The 17,357-nt window shown below is 40.6% G+C and overlaps 1 protein-coding gene across 1 annotated transcript in view; it reads right to left on the bottom strand.

Annotated features, from left to right (window-relative positions):
* DGKH (diacylglycerol kinase eta) overlaps positions 1–17,357 on the bottom strand; it is an 81,868-nt gene that overhangs the window by 53,544 nt on the left and 10,967 nt on the right. The window contains exons 4-7 of the mRNA XM_019650366.1: positions 16,722–16,802; positions 15,588–15,696; positions 15,337–15,476; positions 12,024–12,108 (exon numbers count right to left, since the gene is read on the bottom strand). Coding sequence (XP_019505911.1) covers positions 12,024–12,108; positions 15,337–15,476; positions 15,588–15,696; positions 16,722–16,802 — 415 coding nt within the window. The remainder of the gene's footprint in view (positions 1–12,023; positions 12,109–15,336; positions 15,477–15,587; positions 15,697–16,721; positions 16,803–17,357) is intronic.

The raw sequence follows: 17,357 nt of genomic DNA, 5'->3' as shown, positions 1-17,357 counted from the left end.
TCCCCTTCCCCCGATTCCCCAGCGCTGTTCCCATCCCCCAATTCCCCAATTAAAAAAACAACAACAAAAAACCAGTCACCCTAATAACACATGGGCCAAAGACTACAAATTTAAAGAGAAACATATCCAAATGGTCCATAAACAGATGAAAAGGTGTGCAACCTTACCAGCCATCAGACAAATGCAAAGCAAAACCACTACAGATTGTCCAGAATGAAACACCTAACAATAATCAATAATCAGAAAACGTCAATAATTGAAGAGCAACAGAACTTGCACCCACGGCTGGTGGGGCGCAAACTGATCCACTCTCTACAGAGCTGTGGTGTGGGTAGTGTCTATTAAAGGCGAACATGCACCTAATACCATAGGACCCAGCAACTCAACTTCCACATATATGCCCCAAAGATATGCAGACGTGGGGTCACCAAAAGACATGCCCCAGCATGCTCACAGCAGCACTCATTCAACAGCAGGATGGACAACAAATTGTAGTATGTTCATGAAAAGGAAAACTATGGGGCAACGAGAATGTATAATTTGCAATGATGCCACGATACAGGTGACTGCCGAGTGGAAAAATTCAGAAACAAAGGAGTACATACAAAATGATTCTATTTTATAAAGTACAAAAACAGACAAAACCAATCTAAGCTGTTCGAAGTCTGGAGAGCGGTTATCTGGGTGGGAGACGGGGGTGGGGAAAGAAGGATCTGATGGGGGTGCTGGTAACGCTGCCTTGTGGTCTGGGTGTTGATTACATGGGTGCGTTGAGTTTGTGGGAACTTACCAAGCTGTACCTTTGTGATATGTACACTTTTCGGGATGTATAATGATGAGTTTTTTTTTAAATGCCAAATGCACTGTCATACAATCATATAAATAAATATTTCTCTCAAATAGCAAAATGATTGAATGCTAAGAGTCCTATATCCCCCTTTCGATTTGATTCAGACTTTAACATTCTGTTGAAAGAACATATCTACCTAATATGTGAAAATGTGCACAATATTTAAACAGCCTCATATTCAGAGCCTTCTATCAAATGTTGGCCTCAGATATATTCCATGTCACACAGCTCAGAAACTTCCAGTATAAACCATCTGCTCTATTCAAGCTGGCCTCTTACATCTTCTGCCTGACTCAGCCTGTCATTGCTTTTTACCAATTAGCATCAGTTTATTCAGACTTAAATGAAGATAAATTACCACTCCCTTCTCTCCCTCCCCCCTCACCATAAAGACTTCCTGACTAGCCTCTTCCCAAAGGGGCCTCATTCCTGGTTAACATGTAATCCCAACCAGTGGCTCATCAGTATGCTACTCCTATAAATTTTTATCTTTCTTCCTTCAAAGGCAGACCACACAGAGAAAACAATGTTTATATGAAAGAAAGGCGGGGAGGGGGAGAATCTCAGAGTTTCACACAGTATTATACTGACTCACAAATCCACTTTATTGATCTCCTGGTCTCAACATTTAAAACTGAATCTTTCAGTGACTCAGTTGGTTAAGAGCTCGCTCAAGAGTTTGAGCTCTGAGCAACAGCGGTTCGATGCCCGGCCCAAGCTGAGCTGCCGCTAAGCTGCCAATAAAAAAAAAAAAAAAAAAAAAAAAAAAGCAATGGAAGGAAATATTTTTCACAAAGGTTAATTTCTTTTCCTACAGAGTAAGATGGTCATAAGGCCTAAGAAGGTAGACAAAAAATATTTTAACCTATCATTAATTCCATGTGAATCCATTTAAAAAACCCAAGTTTTGCCCCATTAAAAATAACCAAAGGCATAGAACACAACCTCGTCTAGAGGAAAATGAAATAACCTCAATGTCCAAGCATAAAATGACTGCTCTCACTTATTTAACCTATCATGTAGTCATTTAGCAGGGTCAGGAAGGTAAGGGAGTAACAATGGACCAGGCACCGGGATGAAGCAGGTTGTATATATTTATCCTGTGAATTCTCCTGTTTCACAGCCCAGGAGCCTGAGGCTCAGGTGAGGTGAGTGATTTGCCCAAGACCCACAGCTAATGAAGAGCAGACACGCTGGGGAGCAAACATTCCCCACCGCACTGCCCCCCGCCCCCAGCAAGTCTTGGTCTCTGCTTAACTGCACTCGTCAAATACAAATTTCATCATTTCTCAAGTGTATCATTAGAACGACGTCCTTCTTGGGCTTCCTGTGTCTCTTCTGCTCCTTTTCAAACTGCTCTCCACTTCACAACGCTCTGAGTTTTTTATCAAACACAAATCTGATCATGCCACATTTCTGCGTAACGTTGTCTGAGTGGATCCCTCCCACTTTCCAGATCACGTCAAAACCCTTCAGGTGGCACACAAGACCTTCCATGATCCCCGTCCCCATGACCCGAGCACTCCTCTTGTGTTCTCTGTCCTGTCTTTTACTGCTCTCCCCTTGCACGGCAAGTGCCAGCACGACAGAGCGACCTGCCATGCCCCGCGTCTACCAAGGTCCTTACTGTCATGCTCATGTAACACCCCTCTTCCATTGGCTTGTCCCTACTCCTCTTTCTTAGGGCTGGAAACCGAGTTGAGCCACAACTTCCTCGGGAAAGAGTTCACTGAACTTGCCAGACCAGGAACGCTCTCTTTTGTGCAATCATTACACCCTGAAAATAACCTAAACATTGATCATTTCTTTGTCTGTCCCTCTCATGAGATCAGATTCCAAAACTCTAAGATCACGGCATTCTTAATGTCTTAACAATTTTTTCACAGTCCCTAAGCCGAAAGAAATACCTAACGGTAATTAACTCCAAACAACTTAATAAATATTTATGCTCTAACAACTTAATAGCCATCTGAAAAATAATGTATGTAAATTAAAATTAAAACTACCTTACTTCATTCTTAAATGTAAGTCTGTGGGCACCGTAAATGTCTCAAACCTTGGAATCAGATCAGGCAATGACACCCTCATTTCCTATTCCGCACCCATTTTTGTGTGGTGGTTGCTTTTTACCACAGCAACTACTGAAAACCCAGCTTCACAAAAAAAATGATGTCATCAAAAGGAATGCAGTGCAACCTAATGTTTAAACTGTGCACTATCTCAAGCCGGAAGTTTGTCTGGTGTCCAACAGACGAGTTTACCATGTTTTCTTTGAAGTTTAAAAATACCTCACGGTAGCCCTCTGGGCTCACTGTGGTGCCCCGAGGTGCCCTGGCACACAGCTTGGGAACCACTGCTCTGAGCGGACTGAAGCTGCCAGTCCCCGGTACTGACAGGCACTTAATATTGTTAAAGGAATACAAGAAAGAATAAAGTTGCAACTCTTTAGCATGCTATTTACCAGGCAGCTAGAAAACAGACAGAACTGAGAAGAGGGAACTTTGATTATTCTATCAGAGGAAATTTGAAAATAAACTAAGAGGAAGAATTCTGTTGGCGAAGACCAGTCTATTCTCCTCTGTGCTTTCAGGGAGATGCTGAGGTGCAGCTCACACCTTCTCTTCCCTGGCATTCACTAAAGGCAGCTGTCGACTTACGAAGCTTGTCCGATTGGGGTATGAAAGCGAAGAGACCAAAAACAGGACGCCTGTTCAAAGGCTGTACATCCAATTGGAAAGCAGCAGGAGTATGGCTTCCAAGAAACAGAAAAGGCCAGAGGGCTTTGATGCCAAGGTGCCCATTGTTCCAAAGGGTTTGGTATTTAGATAAAAAATTAACCGTAAGAATTTTTTTATTAACTGTCTACTTTGTGCTAGTCATCAAGCCAGATGACAATAAAATGGTGAGTGCACAGTACACGTGGCCTGATCGTGACAATTTGATGGTACCAAGACGGTGGGAGGTGAAGGGGCCGTGGAACTGCTGAGTTCTGGGACTTGGGAGATGAGAGACGGCTGCGTGGAGCAGGGGGCACCTAAGCCGAGGCCCCCAGTGGGAACAGGAGCGAGCTAACAAGCATGAAGCCAGCGGAGGGATCCGTGTTTATTCGCCAAGGATTCAGAGGAAAGGACGGGATGGCATGGGGGCTGTACGTTAAATGGAAACAATGAATTTTCTAATACTGAGTATTAGATAACAGAATCATTGTTACTGAAGGAAATCATGACACCACTAATGTTACAATGTTTAAAAAGTACAATGGCAAACAGAATTACTTAATTATGGCCATAAGGAATTAATCAATACAACAGTCCCAATTCTTTAAGTTCCGTAATTCTAAGATGCCAGGAGGATGCTAAGAGTCAGTAAGATCATCAACCACATTTGTATCCTTTTAAGGAAAACTAAAAAAATAATAATTTCACAATCATGCGTAAGGGAATCCAAAATGAATGTTTTATTTGAAAAAAAAAATATATATATATATAAAAAGCTGGAAATTAGGGTGAGCCTGAGAAGGAACATTCAGCTTACTCTTTACTGCAGTTTTTCAAGGCATATGCGTCGCACGGTGGCTGGTCACACACAGAACACTGATTTAAACTGTAACCTTACGGCATTCTATCCCTTTGTTATGAAACAGTTTAATAAGAAACCAAAATAAATGAGGCTTCATTCAAAACCCTTTTATACTAAAAAAAGAAGTTTCTTCCATGTAGCTACAATTGCACCTCATTTAGTGACCATAAGCGTTTAAAGCAAATTATCTGCCTTTATTTTATATGACAGGAAAGAGACATCTCTGAAGTTAAGTAGAAGAAAAGAATTCCCCCTTTTGTCTTTTTGGAGAGAAAATTAATAACATTTACAAAAATACTCTTAAGAAAAAAACACTGGTTCCTTAAAGACATGTATTGTGCTTATGGTGGGATAAAATAATATTATAAATAAAAATGCTGCTGGAAATAAAATAGTTAATGTGTTAAACTTTGATAGTAATTATCTCTGGGTGGCAGGGCTATAAGATTTTTATTTTATTTTTCATATATTTTTGTATTTTTAAATTTTCTAGAAGCAGTTTTTGCTACCTTTGTATCAGAAAAAGTTTTTCAAAACACAATTAGCTTCTTAAGGGGTAGTCCCATGCTTCTAGCTTTCACTCCTTAGTTTTGACAAGATCATAATTTTCTTAATGACAAAACAAAGATTTCAACTGTCAAGTAAGCAGATGAATTTTCCTCAAGGGAAAAGTAAGCTATCACAGATCACATGGTCTTGGTGAGTCAGAGAATAATCCTTTGAAAATTAGGGTCTGTTTTAAATCTCCAGTGCTTTGAGGTTTAATCAGGATGCTGAATCTTTAAGAACGTCTAAAAACTGTCATTAATGGTCTGTAGAAGGGATGGAATAAAGCGCGCTGGCGATCTCCCTCTGTTTGATCTTGACTGACAGGCTTACCCTGGAGGCCTGCTCTGATGCACCCTCAACAGAGCAGGCAAAACAGGACGAGGGCAATTATATAACATCATGGCTACCGGGGCTGGTGTGTTTGCAGGTTGCTTAAGGGAGCTGGGCTAACTCCTCAGCATCCTCCAGGTGCCCTGGGCCAAAACAGAAGGTGGGTAAAAGCTAACAGGGACCTGTCAGCTGGCTTTCCCCGGAGCCCTGGTGGGACGAGCAGGCAGGCAGGTGGAACATCTATCCAGGAACAATCAGAGGCGGGAGAAAGGCGGTTTGCATGCCTGATGCTTTCCATACATTCACACACGCCTTGGCGCATTTATTCCTCACACAGTAGGCACACTCTAAAGGAAGGGAGGCCCATGAAGGTGAGTGACGGGGCTGAATTCACACTCTGAGTGAAAGGCTCTAACCCCGATCGGAAGGGTTCTTCCCTCTGGGTAGGGGACTAGCAGTAGTCCATGAGACCACACCCCAAACAATAAAACATGAAATTAAGTAAACATACTACTGTATCGTATACGTTTTCTTATTTGTTCAGGATATTCACCCCCATTTTCAAATGGTAAATAGGTAAAGGGTTAAAGTCTTACATAAAATTCTTCGGACGCTTCCGGAGGGTCTGGAAGGAGAGAAGCCTTTGGTGGCAGTTTGAGTTCATAGGTCATGATACTCCACCTGAAGAGAGAAAAGTCTTTGGTCTAAAATTCCTTTAAAAATTGATAAACTGACTCTATTCTCTTCTCATAATACATACATACACACATATATTTATGAATTATGGTTTACTGTATCTAAAACAACCAAATGGGAAAAGAGGTGAAATTCTGGTAATCTCATAAAATGCTGTGAGTTCATATGTTATGATTTCCATAGCTTATCAATTCTCTGACTAGTGACTTCCAAACTTTTTAAGGCCCTGACCCACAATAAGAAATGCACATATCTAACCACGCTTCCCAGAATGTGCAGTACATTCTGACTTCTATTTTTTTGTTTCACTTTTTAAGTAATGCTCACTGCAATTTACTAACTAGATTATACAAGTTATTAATGGGTCACCACCCAAAGTTCTAATACAACGTTGTAGATTAAATAAATGCACACTGCCTACAAGAAAATAAATCATTCTCCATGTCACAACCAGTCTTGCCAAGTCAGCTTAGACATACATGAAATGAAAATCAGCTAAATATCCCTCCTTATGTTAAGAAACAAAGAAAGTAAGCATTGAGAGGAAAGCATTAACAGAAATAATATGTAATTAAAGCAAATTTATCTCAATTAGCTATAAATATTAATTTTAAACCAAACACTGAATCATTTGGTGTCAAGAGACAAGCAATCAACTCCAGGTAAATCCAGTCTTTTATCTAAAATAATAATTTCAAAATCTGGAAAGAACAATTTGGTAGGGACATTAATGTCAGGAACAGGATGTGAAATAAAGATTTTACAAAGACACAAGCATAAAAAAAGCAGTACTGGAACACATGAATTTTAAGAAAAGCATGTCACAGCTGAAGTCAGTGACAGAATCTATAGGAAAATCCCCAAATTAGCATCAGTACTTAAACAAAGCCCAGTGTATCATTCAGATTTGTCTTTGCCTGAGAAATCCAAATTCCGAGAAAAACCCCTAAAAGACATAGGTTACACGTTAGGATGTACAAACTGAATACTTATAGCTGCTATCCAACTGTTGACATGAGTACACTATAAAGACATATATATTTGAGCACAAATGCAAGAGATATTGAACGTCTCAAAGTGACAGACAGTATTCCAGGGCCTGGAAATGCAAGAGTGAGTAAGATTTCCCAAGTGAAGCTTATATTCTAGCTCAGAAAACAGGTGCAATACAAGCAACACAAAATAATTCAACTTTGTAAATACCCACACAGAGAAAACTACAACTGGAAACATGAAAGGCAAGTTCCTTATCGCTGAAAATCCTTCTCTGGTCAAAAACCAGTCAAGGAAACGGGAATGTCTTGCGCTCCTTGCACCTCCCATGCTGAGCCCCCCCTTGCTAGGAGATGACTGGGGCTGAAGGAACAGGAGCAGGTGGCAGTGCCGAGCCAGGGAAGGACGCACGTTGGTACCAGCTAAGCGGAGTCAGAAGCCCCATCCGATGCGTATGTGCATTAAAGAGGAGAGAGTACAAGGAAAGACCCTGGGAACTAGAGTATGGATTTCCATTTAGAGGACCAGCCCCACCACTTACTAGCTCTGTGACACTGAGAAGATAAACCCCACCCCTGAGCCTTTTTACTTGTAAGATGGCGATTACAATAGCGCTATCCTTAGGTGTATAGTGATGATTAAATGAGATGATGCTTTACTTAGTAAAGCAACTGCAAGTGCCAGGGGGACAAAAATATGAGTCATTTTTNAAAAAAAAAAAAAAAAAAAAAAAAAAAAAAAGCAATGGAAGGAAATATTTTTCACAAAGGTTAATTTCTTTTCCTACAGAGTAAGATGGTCATAAGGCCTAAGAAGGTAGACAAAAAATATTTTAACCTATCATTAATTCCATGTGAATCCATTTAAAAAACCCAAGTTTTGCCCCATTAAAAATAACCAAAGGCATAGAACACAACCTCGTCTAGAGGAAAATGAAATAACCTCAATGTCCAAGCATAAAATGACTGCTCTCACTTATTTAACCTATCATGTAGTCATTTAGCAGGGTCAGGAAGGTAAGGGAGTAACAATGGACCAGGCACCGGGATGAAGCAGGTTGTATATATTTATCCTGTGAATTCTCCTGTTTCACAGCCCAGGAGCCTGAGGCTCAGGTGAGGTGAGTGATTTGCCCAAGACCCACAGCTAATGAAGAGCAGACACGCTGGGGAGCAAACATTCCCCACCGCACTGCCCCCCGCCCCCAGCAAGTCTTGGTCTCTGCTTAACTGCACTCGTCAAATACAAATTTCATCATTTCTCAAGTGTATCATTAGAACGACGTCCTTCTTGGGCTTCCTGTGTCTCTTCTGCTCCTTTTCAAACTGCTCTCCACTTCACAACGCTCTGAGTTTTTTATCAAACACAAATCTGATCATGCCACATTTCTGCGTAACGTTGTCTGAGTGGATCCCTCCCACTTTCCAGATCACGTCAAAACCCTTCAGGTGGCACACAAGACCTTCCATGATCCCCGTCCCCATGACCCGAGCACTCCTCTTGTGTTCTCTGTCCTGTCTTTTACTGCTCTCCCCTTGCACGGCAAGTGCCAGCACGACAGAGCGACCTGCCATGCCCCGCGTCTACCAAGGTCCTTACTGTCATGCTCATGTAACACCCCTCTTCCATTGGCTTGTCCCTACTCCTCTTTCTTAGGGCTGGAAACCGAGTTGAGCCACAACTTCCTCGGGAAAGAGTTCACTGAACTTGCCAGACCAGGAACGCTCTCTTTTGTGCAATCATTACACCCTGAAAATAACCTAAACATTGATCATTTCTTTGTCTGTCCCTCTCATGAGATCAGATTCCAAAACTCTAAGATCACGGCATTCTTAATGTCTTAACAATTTTTTCACAGTCCCTAAGCCGAAAGAAATACCTAACGGTAATTAACTCCAAACAACTTAATAAATATTTATGCTCTAACAACTTAATAGCCATCTGAAAAATAATGTATGTAAATTAAAATTAAAACTACCTTACTTCATTCTTAAATGTAAGTCTGTGGGCACCGTAAATGTCTCAAACCTTGGAATCAGATCAGGCAATGACACCCTCATTTCCTATTCCGCACCCATTTTTGTGTGGTGGTTGCTTTTTACCACAGCAACTACTGAAAACCCAGCTTCACAAAAAAAATGATGTCATCAAAAGGAATGCAGTGCAACCTAATGTTTAAACTGTGCACTATCTCAAGCCGGAAGTTTGTCTGGTGTCCAACAGACGAGTTTACCATGTTTTCTTTGAAGTTTAAAAATACCTCACGGTAGCCCTCTGGGCTCACTGTGGTGCCCCGAGGTGCCCTGGCACACAGCTTGGGAACCACTGCTCTGAGCGGACTGAAGCTGCCAGTCCCCGGTACTGACAGGCACTTAATATTGTTAAAGGAATACAAGAAAGAATAAAGTTGCAACTCTTTAGCATGCTATTTACCAGGCAGCTAGAAAACAGACAGAACTGAGAAGAGGGAACTTTGATTATTCTATCAGAGGAAATTTGAAAATAAACTAAGAGGAAGAATTCTGTTGGCGAAGACCAGTCTATTCTCCTCTGTGCTTTCAGGGAGATGCTGAGGTGCAGCTCACACCTTCTCTTCCCTGGCATTCACTAAAGGCAGCTGTCGACTTACGAAGCTTGTCCGATTGGGGTATGAAAGCGAAGAGACCAAAAACAGGACGCCTGTTCAAAGGCTGTACATCCAATTGGAAAGCAGCAGGAGTATGGCTTCCAAGAAACAGAAAAGGCCAGAGGGCTTTGATGCCAAGGTGCCCATTGTTCCAAAGGGTTTGGTATTTAGATAAAAAATTAACCGTAAGAATTTTTTTATTAACTGTCTACTTTGTGCTAGTCATCAAGCCAGATGACAATAAAATGGTGAGTGCACAGTACACGTGGCCTGATCGTGACAATTTGATGGTACCAAGACGGTGGGAGGTGAAGGGGCCGTGGAACTGCTGAGTTCTGGGACTTGGGAGATGAGAGACGGCTGCGTGGAGCAGGGGGCACCTAAGCCGAGGCCCCCAGTGGGAACAGGAGCGAGCTAACAAGCATGAAGCCAGCGGAGGGATCCGTGTTTATTCGCCAAGGATTCAGAGGAAAGGACGGGATGGCATGGGGGCTGTACGTTAAATGGAAACAATGAATTTTCTAATACTGAGTATTAGATAACAGAATCATTGTTACTGAAGGAAATCATGACACCACTAATGTTACAATGTTTAAAAAGTACAATGGCAAACAGAATTACTTAATTATGGCCATAAGGAATTAATCAATACAACAGTCCCAATTCTTTAAGTTCCGTAATTCTAAGATGCCAGGAGGATGCTAAGAGTCAGTAAGATCATCAACCACATTTGTATCCTTTTAAGGAAAACTAAAAAAATAATAATTTCACAATCATGCGTAAGGGAATCCAAAATGAATGTTTTATTTGAAAAAAAAAATATATATATATATAAAAAGCTGGAAATTAGGGTGAGCCTGAGAAGGAACATTCAGCTTACTCTTTACTGCAGTTTTTCAAGGCATATGCGTCGCACGGTGGCTGGTCACACACAGAACACTGATTTAAACTGTAACCTTACGGCATTCTATCCCTTTGTTATGAAACAGTTTAATAAGAAACCAAAATAAATGAGGCTTCATTCAAAACCCTTTTATACTAAAAAAAGAAGTTTCTTCCATGTAGCTACAATTGCACCTCATTTAGTGACCATAAGCGTTTAAAGCAAATTATCTGCCTTTATTTTATATGACAGGAAAGAGACATCTCTGAAGTTAAGTAGAAGAAAAGAATTCCCCCTTTTGTCTTTTTGGAGAGAAAATTAATAACATTTACAAAAATACTCTTAAGAAAAAAACACTGGTTCCTTAAAGACATGTATTGTGCTTATGGTGGGATAAAATAATATTATAAATAAAAATGCTGCTGGAAATAAAATAGTTAATGTGTTAAACTTTGATAGTAATTATCTCTGGGTGGCAGGGCTATAAGATTTTTATTTTATTTTTCATATATTTTTGTATTTTTAAATTTTCTAGAAGCAGTTTTTGCTACCTTTGTATCAGAAAAAGTTTTTCAAAACACAATTAGCTTCTTAAGGGGTAGTCCCATGCTTCTAGCTTTCACTCCTTAGTTTTGACAAGATCATAATTTTCTTAATGACAAAACAAAGATTTCAACTGTCAAGTAAGCAGATGAATTTTCCTCAAGGGAAAAGTAAGCTATCACAGATCACATGGTCTTGGTGAGTCAGAGAATAATCCTTTGAAAATTAGGGTCTGTTTTAAATCTCCAGTGCTTTGAGGTTTAATCAGGATGCTGAATCTTTAAGAACGTCTAAAAACTGTCATTAATGGTCTGTAGAAGGGATGGAATAAAGCGCGCTGGCGATCTCCCTCTGTTTGATCTTGACTGACAGGCTTACCCTGGAGGCCTGCTCTGATGCACCCTCAACAGAGCAGGCAAAACAGGACGAGGGCAATTATATAACATCATGGCTACCGGGGCTGGTGTGTTTGCAGGTTGCTTAAGGGAGCTGGGCTAACTCCTCAGCATCCTCCAGGTGCCCTGGGCCAAAACAGAAGGTGGGTAAAAGCTAACAGGGACCTGTCAGCTGGCTTTCCCCGGAGCCCTGGTGGGACGAGCAGGCAGGCAGGTGGAACATCTATCCAGGAACAATCAGAGGCGGGAGAAAGGCGGTTTGCATGCCTGATGCTTTCCATACACTCACACACGCCTTGGCGCATTTATTCCTCACACAGTAGGCACACTCTAAAGGAAGGGAGGCCCATGAAGGTGAGTGACGGGGCTGAATTCACACTCTGAGTGAAAGGCTCTAACCCCGATCGGAAGGGTTCTTCCCTCTGGGTAGGGGACTAGCAGTAGTCCATGAGACCACACCCCAAACAATAAAACATGAAATTAAGTAAACATACTACTGTATCGTATACGTTTTCTTATTTGTTCAGGATATTCACCCCCATTTTCAAATGGTAAATAGGTAAAGGGTTAAAGTCTTACATAAAATTCTTCGGACGCTTCCGGAGGGTCTGGAAGGAGAGAAGCCTTTGGTGGCAGTTTGAGTTCATAGGTCATGATACTCCACCTGAAGAGAGAAAAGTCTTTGGTCTAAAATTCCTTTAAAAATTGATAAACTGACTCTATTCTCTTCTCATAATACATACATACACACATATATTTATGAATTATGGTTTACTGTATCTAAAACAACCAAATGGGAAAAGAGGTGAAATTCTGGTAATCTCATAAAATGCTGTGAGTTCATATGTTATGATTTCCATAGCTTATCAATTCTCTGACTAGTGACTTCCAAACTTTTTAAGGCCCTGACCCACAATAAGAAATGCACATATCTAACCACGCTTCCCAGAATGTGCAGTACATTCTGACTTCTATTTTTTTGTTTCACTTTTTAAGTAATGCTCACTGCAATTTACTAACTAGATTATACAAGTTATTAATGGGTCACCACCCAAAGTTCTAATACAACGTTGTAGATTAAATAAATGCACACTGCCTACAAGAAAATAAATCATTCTCCATGTCACAACCAGTCTTGCCAAGTCAGCTTAGACATACATGAAATTAAAATCAGCTAAATATCCCTCCTTATGTTAAGAAACAAAGAAAGTAAGCATTGAGAGGAAAGCATTAACAGAAATAATATGTAATTAAAGCAAATTTATCTCAATTAGCTATAAATATTAATTTTAAACCAAACACTGAATCATTTGGTGTCAAGAGACAAGCAATCAACTCCAGGTAAATCCAGTCTTTTATCTAAAATAATAATTTCAAAATCTGGAAAGAACAATTTGGTAGGGACATTAATGTCAGGAACAGGATGTGAAATAAAGATTTTACAAAGACACAAGCATAAAAAAAGCAGTACTGGAACACATGAATTTTAAGAAAAGCATGTCACAGCTGAAGTCAGTGACAGAATCTATAGGAAAATCCCCAAATTAGCATCAGTACTTAAACAAAGCCCAGTGTATCATTCAGATTTGTCTTTGCCTGAGAAATCCAAATTCCGAGAAAAACCCCTAAAAGACATAGGTTACACGTTAGGATGTACAAACTGAATACTTATAGCTGCTATCCAACTGTTGACATGAGTACACTATAAAGACATATATATTTGAGCACAAATGCAAGAGATATTGAACGTCTCAAAGTGACAGACAGTATTCCAGGGCCTGGAAATGCAAGAGTGAGTAAGATTTCCCAAGTGAAGCTTATATTCTAGCTCAGAAAACAGGTGCAATACAAGCAACACAAAATAATTCAACTTTGTAAATACCCACACAGAGAAAACTACAACTGGAAACATGAAAGGCAAGTTCCTTATCGCTGAAAATCCTTCTCTGGTCAAAAACCAGTCAAGGAAACGGGAATGTCTTGCGCTCCTTGCACCTCCCATGCTGAGCCCCCCCCTTGCTAGGAGATGACTGGGGCTGAAGGAACAGGAGCAGGTGGCAGTGCCGAGCCAGGGAAGGACGCACGTTGGTACCAGCTAAGCGGAGTCAGAAGCCCCATCCGATGCGTATGTGCATTAAAGAGGAGAGAGTACAAGGAAAGACCCTGGGAACTAGAGTATGGATTTCCATTTAGAGGACCAGCCCCACCACTTACTAGCTCTGTGACACTAAGAAGATAAACCCCACCCCTGAGCCTTTTTACTTGTAAGATGGCGATTACAATAGCGCTATCCTTAGGTGTATAGTGATGATTAAATGAGATGATGCTTTACTTAGTAAAGCAACTGCAAGTGCCAGGCGGACAAAAATATGAGTCATTTTTTTCCCCTGCTCTTTACAAACGGTGTTCTTCAATTAGTAAAGAAAACACAGGAACAACATATTCTTATGTTTCTATAATGGTCTTTTTTAGGTTGAAAAGCCTAATAGTTTTTGTATCCCCCATTTCTTTTCCTTCTTGTGTGTTTTTCAGGTCCGTATCAAGGAATTTTACGATGGTGGCGCTGTTTCTCTGCTAACCACCTGGAGAAGTTAATTTGTGTAACACATGAGGCAAAAGCATCCACTCAGGGTAGGGGACATGTGCCTAGCAGCATTTTCTAGGATGAAACAAGAGGGTGGTATTTAAATCTGCAACAAAAAGCCATTTGAAATACCCTGTGTGGTTGGGGGAGCACAGAGGTGGGCAGTTGTCTGTGGAACCACCTCCAGGCCCCTTTAAAGACTGAAGGTCGGGTCCACTTTGCACCCCAACCACTGGGGTATCCCTCTAAGACTGTAAGTTACATAAATGTCTAACCGCTATACTGTATATTTGAAACTAATATAATATTGAATGTCAACTGTAATTGAACTTTAAAGAAAAAAGAGTTTGGGATAAATGTAGATAAATGCTCTAGAGCCCAGCTCTGTTTCTTAAATATTCTGTCAGCAAAAGAACCAGCCATTACTACATTACCTTATGACAGGCAAGGTTAGAATTAATTTGGTTATAGCTCATTTGGGAGTAATTACATTTTAGATTGGTGGCTCCCTGATGAGATTTTGTTATTTTCGGGAAGAGTGCCACAGATGGCTAATCCTATCAAAGTTGTTTTGATTCATGCTAACTCAAGTTTGTAATGACATTTTGACATTTGTCTTCTCCTGTGGGGGTGGGGAGGTTCCTGCTTACTGCATCTTATTGTCCCTACATCCAAATTCTACATGCCTCCTCCATAATACTCAGGGTACACACATGGGGACTTCTTTTTTATACGTGGGGCACTTAGAAAGCAGTGAAGAACTGTGATCAAGGATAGCATAACCATGGTGACAGTTCCTTTATATGGAAGCTGTTTTCCTAATACTTCCTTGTTCCTGGGAAAAAAATAACTTAGTTGTTTAGTTTTTAGTTCTTTGTTGGTTCAATTCATTCTTAACAGGTATAATTAAGAAGAGATATTCTAACAAATCTAAAGTTTATAGGTCTTTTTTAGCTTTAATGAAACCATAAGATGATACTCATCAAAAGCTCCTCTCCCCAAATTAACTATTATACTTTCTTCTGACCAGAACAGCAATTAAAAGTAGTTAGTATCAACATAGCCTTCTATCGTTAAAATAACGGGTTCATTAGAGTAGGTTTCTCAGTTTTTGTTGCCCTTCATTCATTCACTCAAAAAATATATTTACTGAGCATCTAATCTGGTCTGGGCCTCGGGGGTGAGAGAGTGGACAAGACGAGGAAGTCTCTGTCCTCGGGGGGCTTACAATTGGTAACATTTAAATTGTTAAAAACTGACTTCAGTGTGCCATTTCCACACTAGGCTTAGAAGAGAATTCACTTTTACCTGTCCAACATTTTGGTACTGGCTCGTTCCAGCTTCTCTAGTATCTGAGGAAGTTGGGTGTCGTCATCGTAGGAACCTCCCCAGCCAAGCACCCGGGCAAGGTCATTTCCTGTACCCAAGGGCAATACGCCCAGCTGACACTGAAAGACAGCACAACACGGGGACCTCAGACAAGGTGAGAAACGGGCTTCTCTGGTCAGCAGGTTAGCGGACACTTCTGTTAGCTAGCAATGAAAGGAATTAGTACTTGCCTGTTTATTCAAGTTGAGCTTATCAATTTCAGACAACACCCAACCTACACTTCCATCTCCTCCACAAACAAGAATCCGGAAATTGTCAAACTTCTGGAATAATCTTAAACTGAAAGTAAAAAGTATTTTATTTTAATATAAATAAATCAAATTCACTTTCCCCAATCCTTTACTCTTTATTTACTGGTATTCATGTTCAGATTAAATATAAGAACTTTTACATCTTAATTATACTATAAGATTAATTTGTGTTCCATTTTAACTCAAGAAAACCTCTTAATCATAAAAAGGAAAGCGGGTTGTAAGTATAAACAGAGATAAATTAACAGGAAAGGGAAGTGGGAAGATGAGAAAACAGAAAAGCAACAGCAGAAGGACCCAGGAAAGGGAATGGAAGGTAAATGACATGAGATGATAAAAGTAGTGCTTTTCTTCTGTTCCTGTTACAAGGCTATGTTACTTCCTTGAGCAGATCACAGGCCAGGGACTGGGATCTCAGGCACTGATCCTACCGAGTGGCACTGCAGGCAGTTCCTCAACAGACCCACGGAGCCTTGTGGAGGGGCCACTGTTGGTGCCCCCCGCTGCTGCGCCTCCTCCTCTCCGTCTCCTGCCAAGTCTACCTTTTCACTTTACTTTCCTTCATCTCCACTTTTGACACATCTCACCTCCTGAAGGTACCTTTGTAGACCTCAAGTATTATGCGAAATCTAAAAAATACCTATAGAGACAATCTCAAGGAGTTTCACAAAGGGAGTTCCTTGGAATCTTAGCGAATGGGTGGGAAAAATGGATGTCAAGGACACAGGATATTGGAACTCTGAAGGGCTATAAAACAGATGAACTACAAAGAGAGACAAAGCTAACCAGTCGCGTAAGAGACAAAGGTGAGAGGAAAGACCAGATGAGGAAATGCCAGGAGCCACACGAAGACCCACACCCATGCGGACTAGAGGCATCTGAGACTTAGCTAGAAACAGGCGACGGGAACAAGGAGGAAGGCTCTGAAGGGACAAAAGGGAAAAGGGACACAAAGAGAGATTAAGCAGAGACACAGAGAAGACAGGAGAGTGTTCAACTGAAAAATACAAAAGGTCATTTCAGGGACTGGTATCTAAAAACCCCCATTCCTACTTTTGTGTCCACGCTTGAAGGTGAAGGTGGAACCCCAGAGAAAAGCTGAGTTGGCGTAAGTCATATGGAGATTGGAGGGCCCTGGTTCAAATGACAAGTGTCACCTCTTCAACTGAAACAGTACACAAACACTAAAAAGGTATTAAAAGTACCTCAAGGCATCTTTTCCCACACTGACAATGCTATGTATTTCTTTTTCAGAGTTTATGTTATACGAACAGTACAGAAAACTGAAATAAACAATCAACAAAAGGATTTCTGGGCCATTTATATGAGCTGAGTCTGAAATCCTTGAGGAACTGACCTGAGACCCATGATAGTATCTGTGCTTTGGTTAAATAACTGATTGTTTGTATAATATATAAATCAATGTTAGCCTTCCATGCAAATCATTTTCTAAATTTATTTTGAATATTCTATATTCACACAAGTTTATTTTTCTTAGAGCTAAGCACACTGTGAGTGCTTGTTTGGTGTAAGATATAGTCTAAAATATTTTCTCAACAAATTTTGGAATTTTCAGCACATAAGGAAGTTACATAAATATCAGAAAGGTTGTGTTAAAATTTGTAATGAGAACTTTAACAAAGGGAGGAGTGCGAAGACCAGCACAGGACTGTCTAGACCAGTGGTTCT

Source organism: Hipposideros armiger, unplaced genomic scaffold (assembly GCF_001890085.2).
Source record: "Hipposideros armiger isolate ML-2016 unplaced genomic scaffold, ASM189008v1 scaffold_140, whole genome shotgun sequence".
Taxonomy (NCBI): Eukaryota; Metazoa; Chordata; class Mammalia; order Chiroptera; family Hipposideridae; genus Hipposideros; species Hipposideros armiger.
Note: the sequence above shows the minus strand (reverse complement) of the source record. Positions and strands in the feature narration are given on the sequence as shown.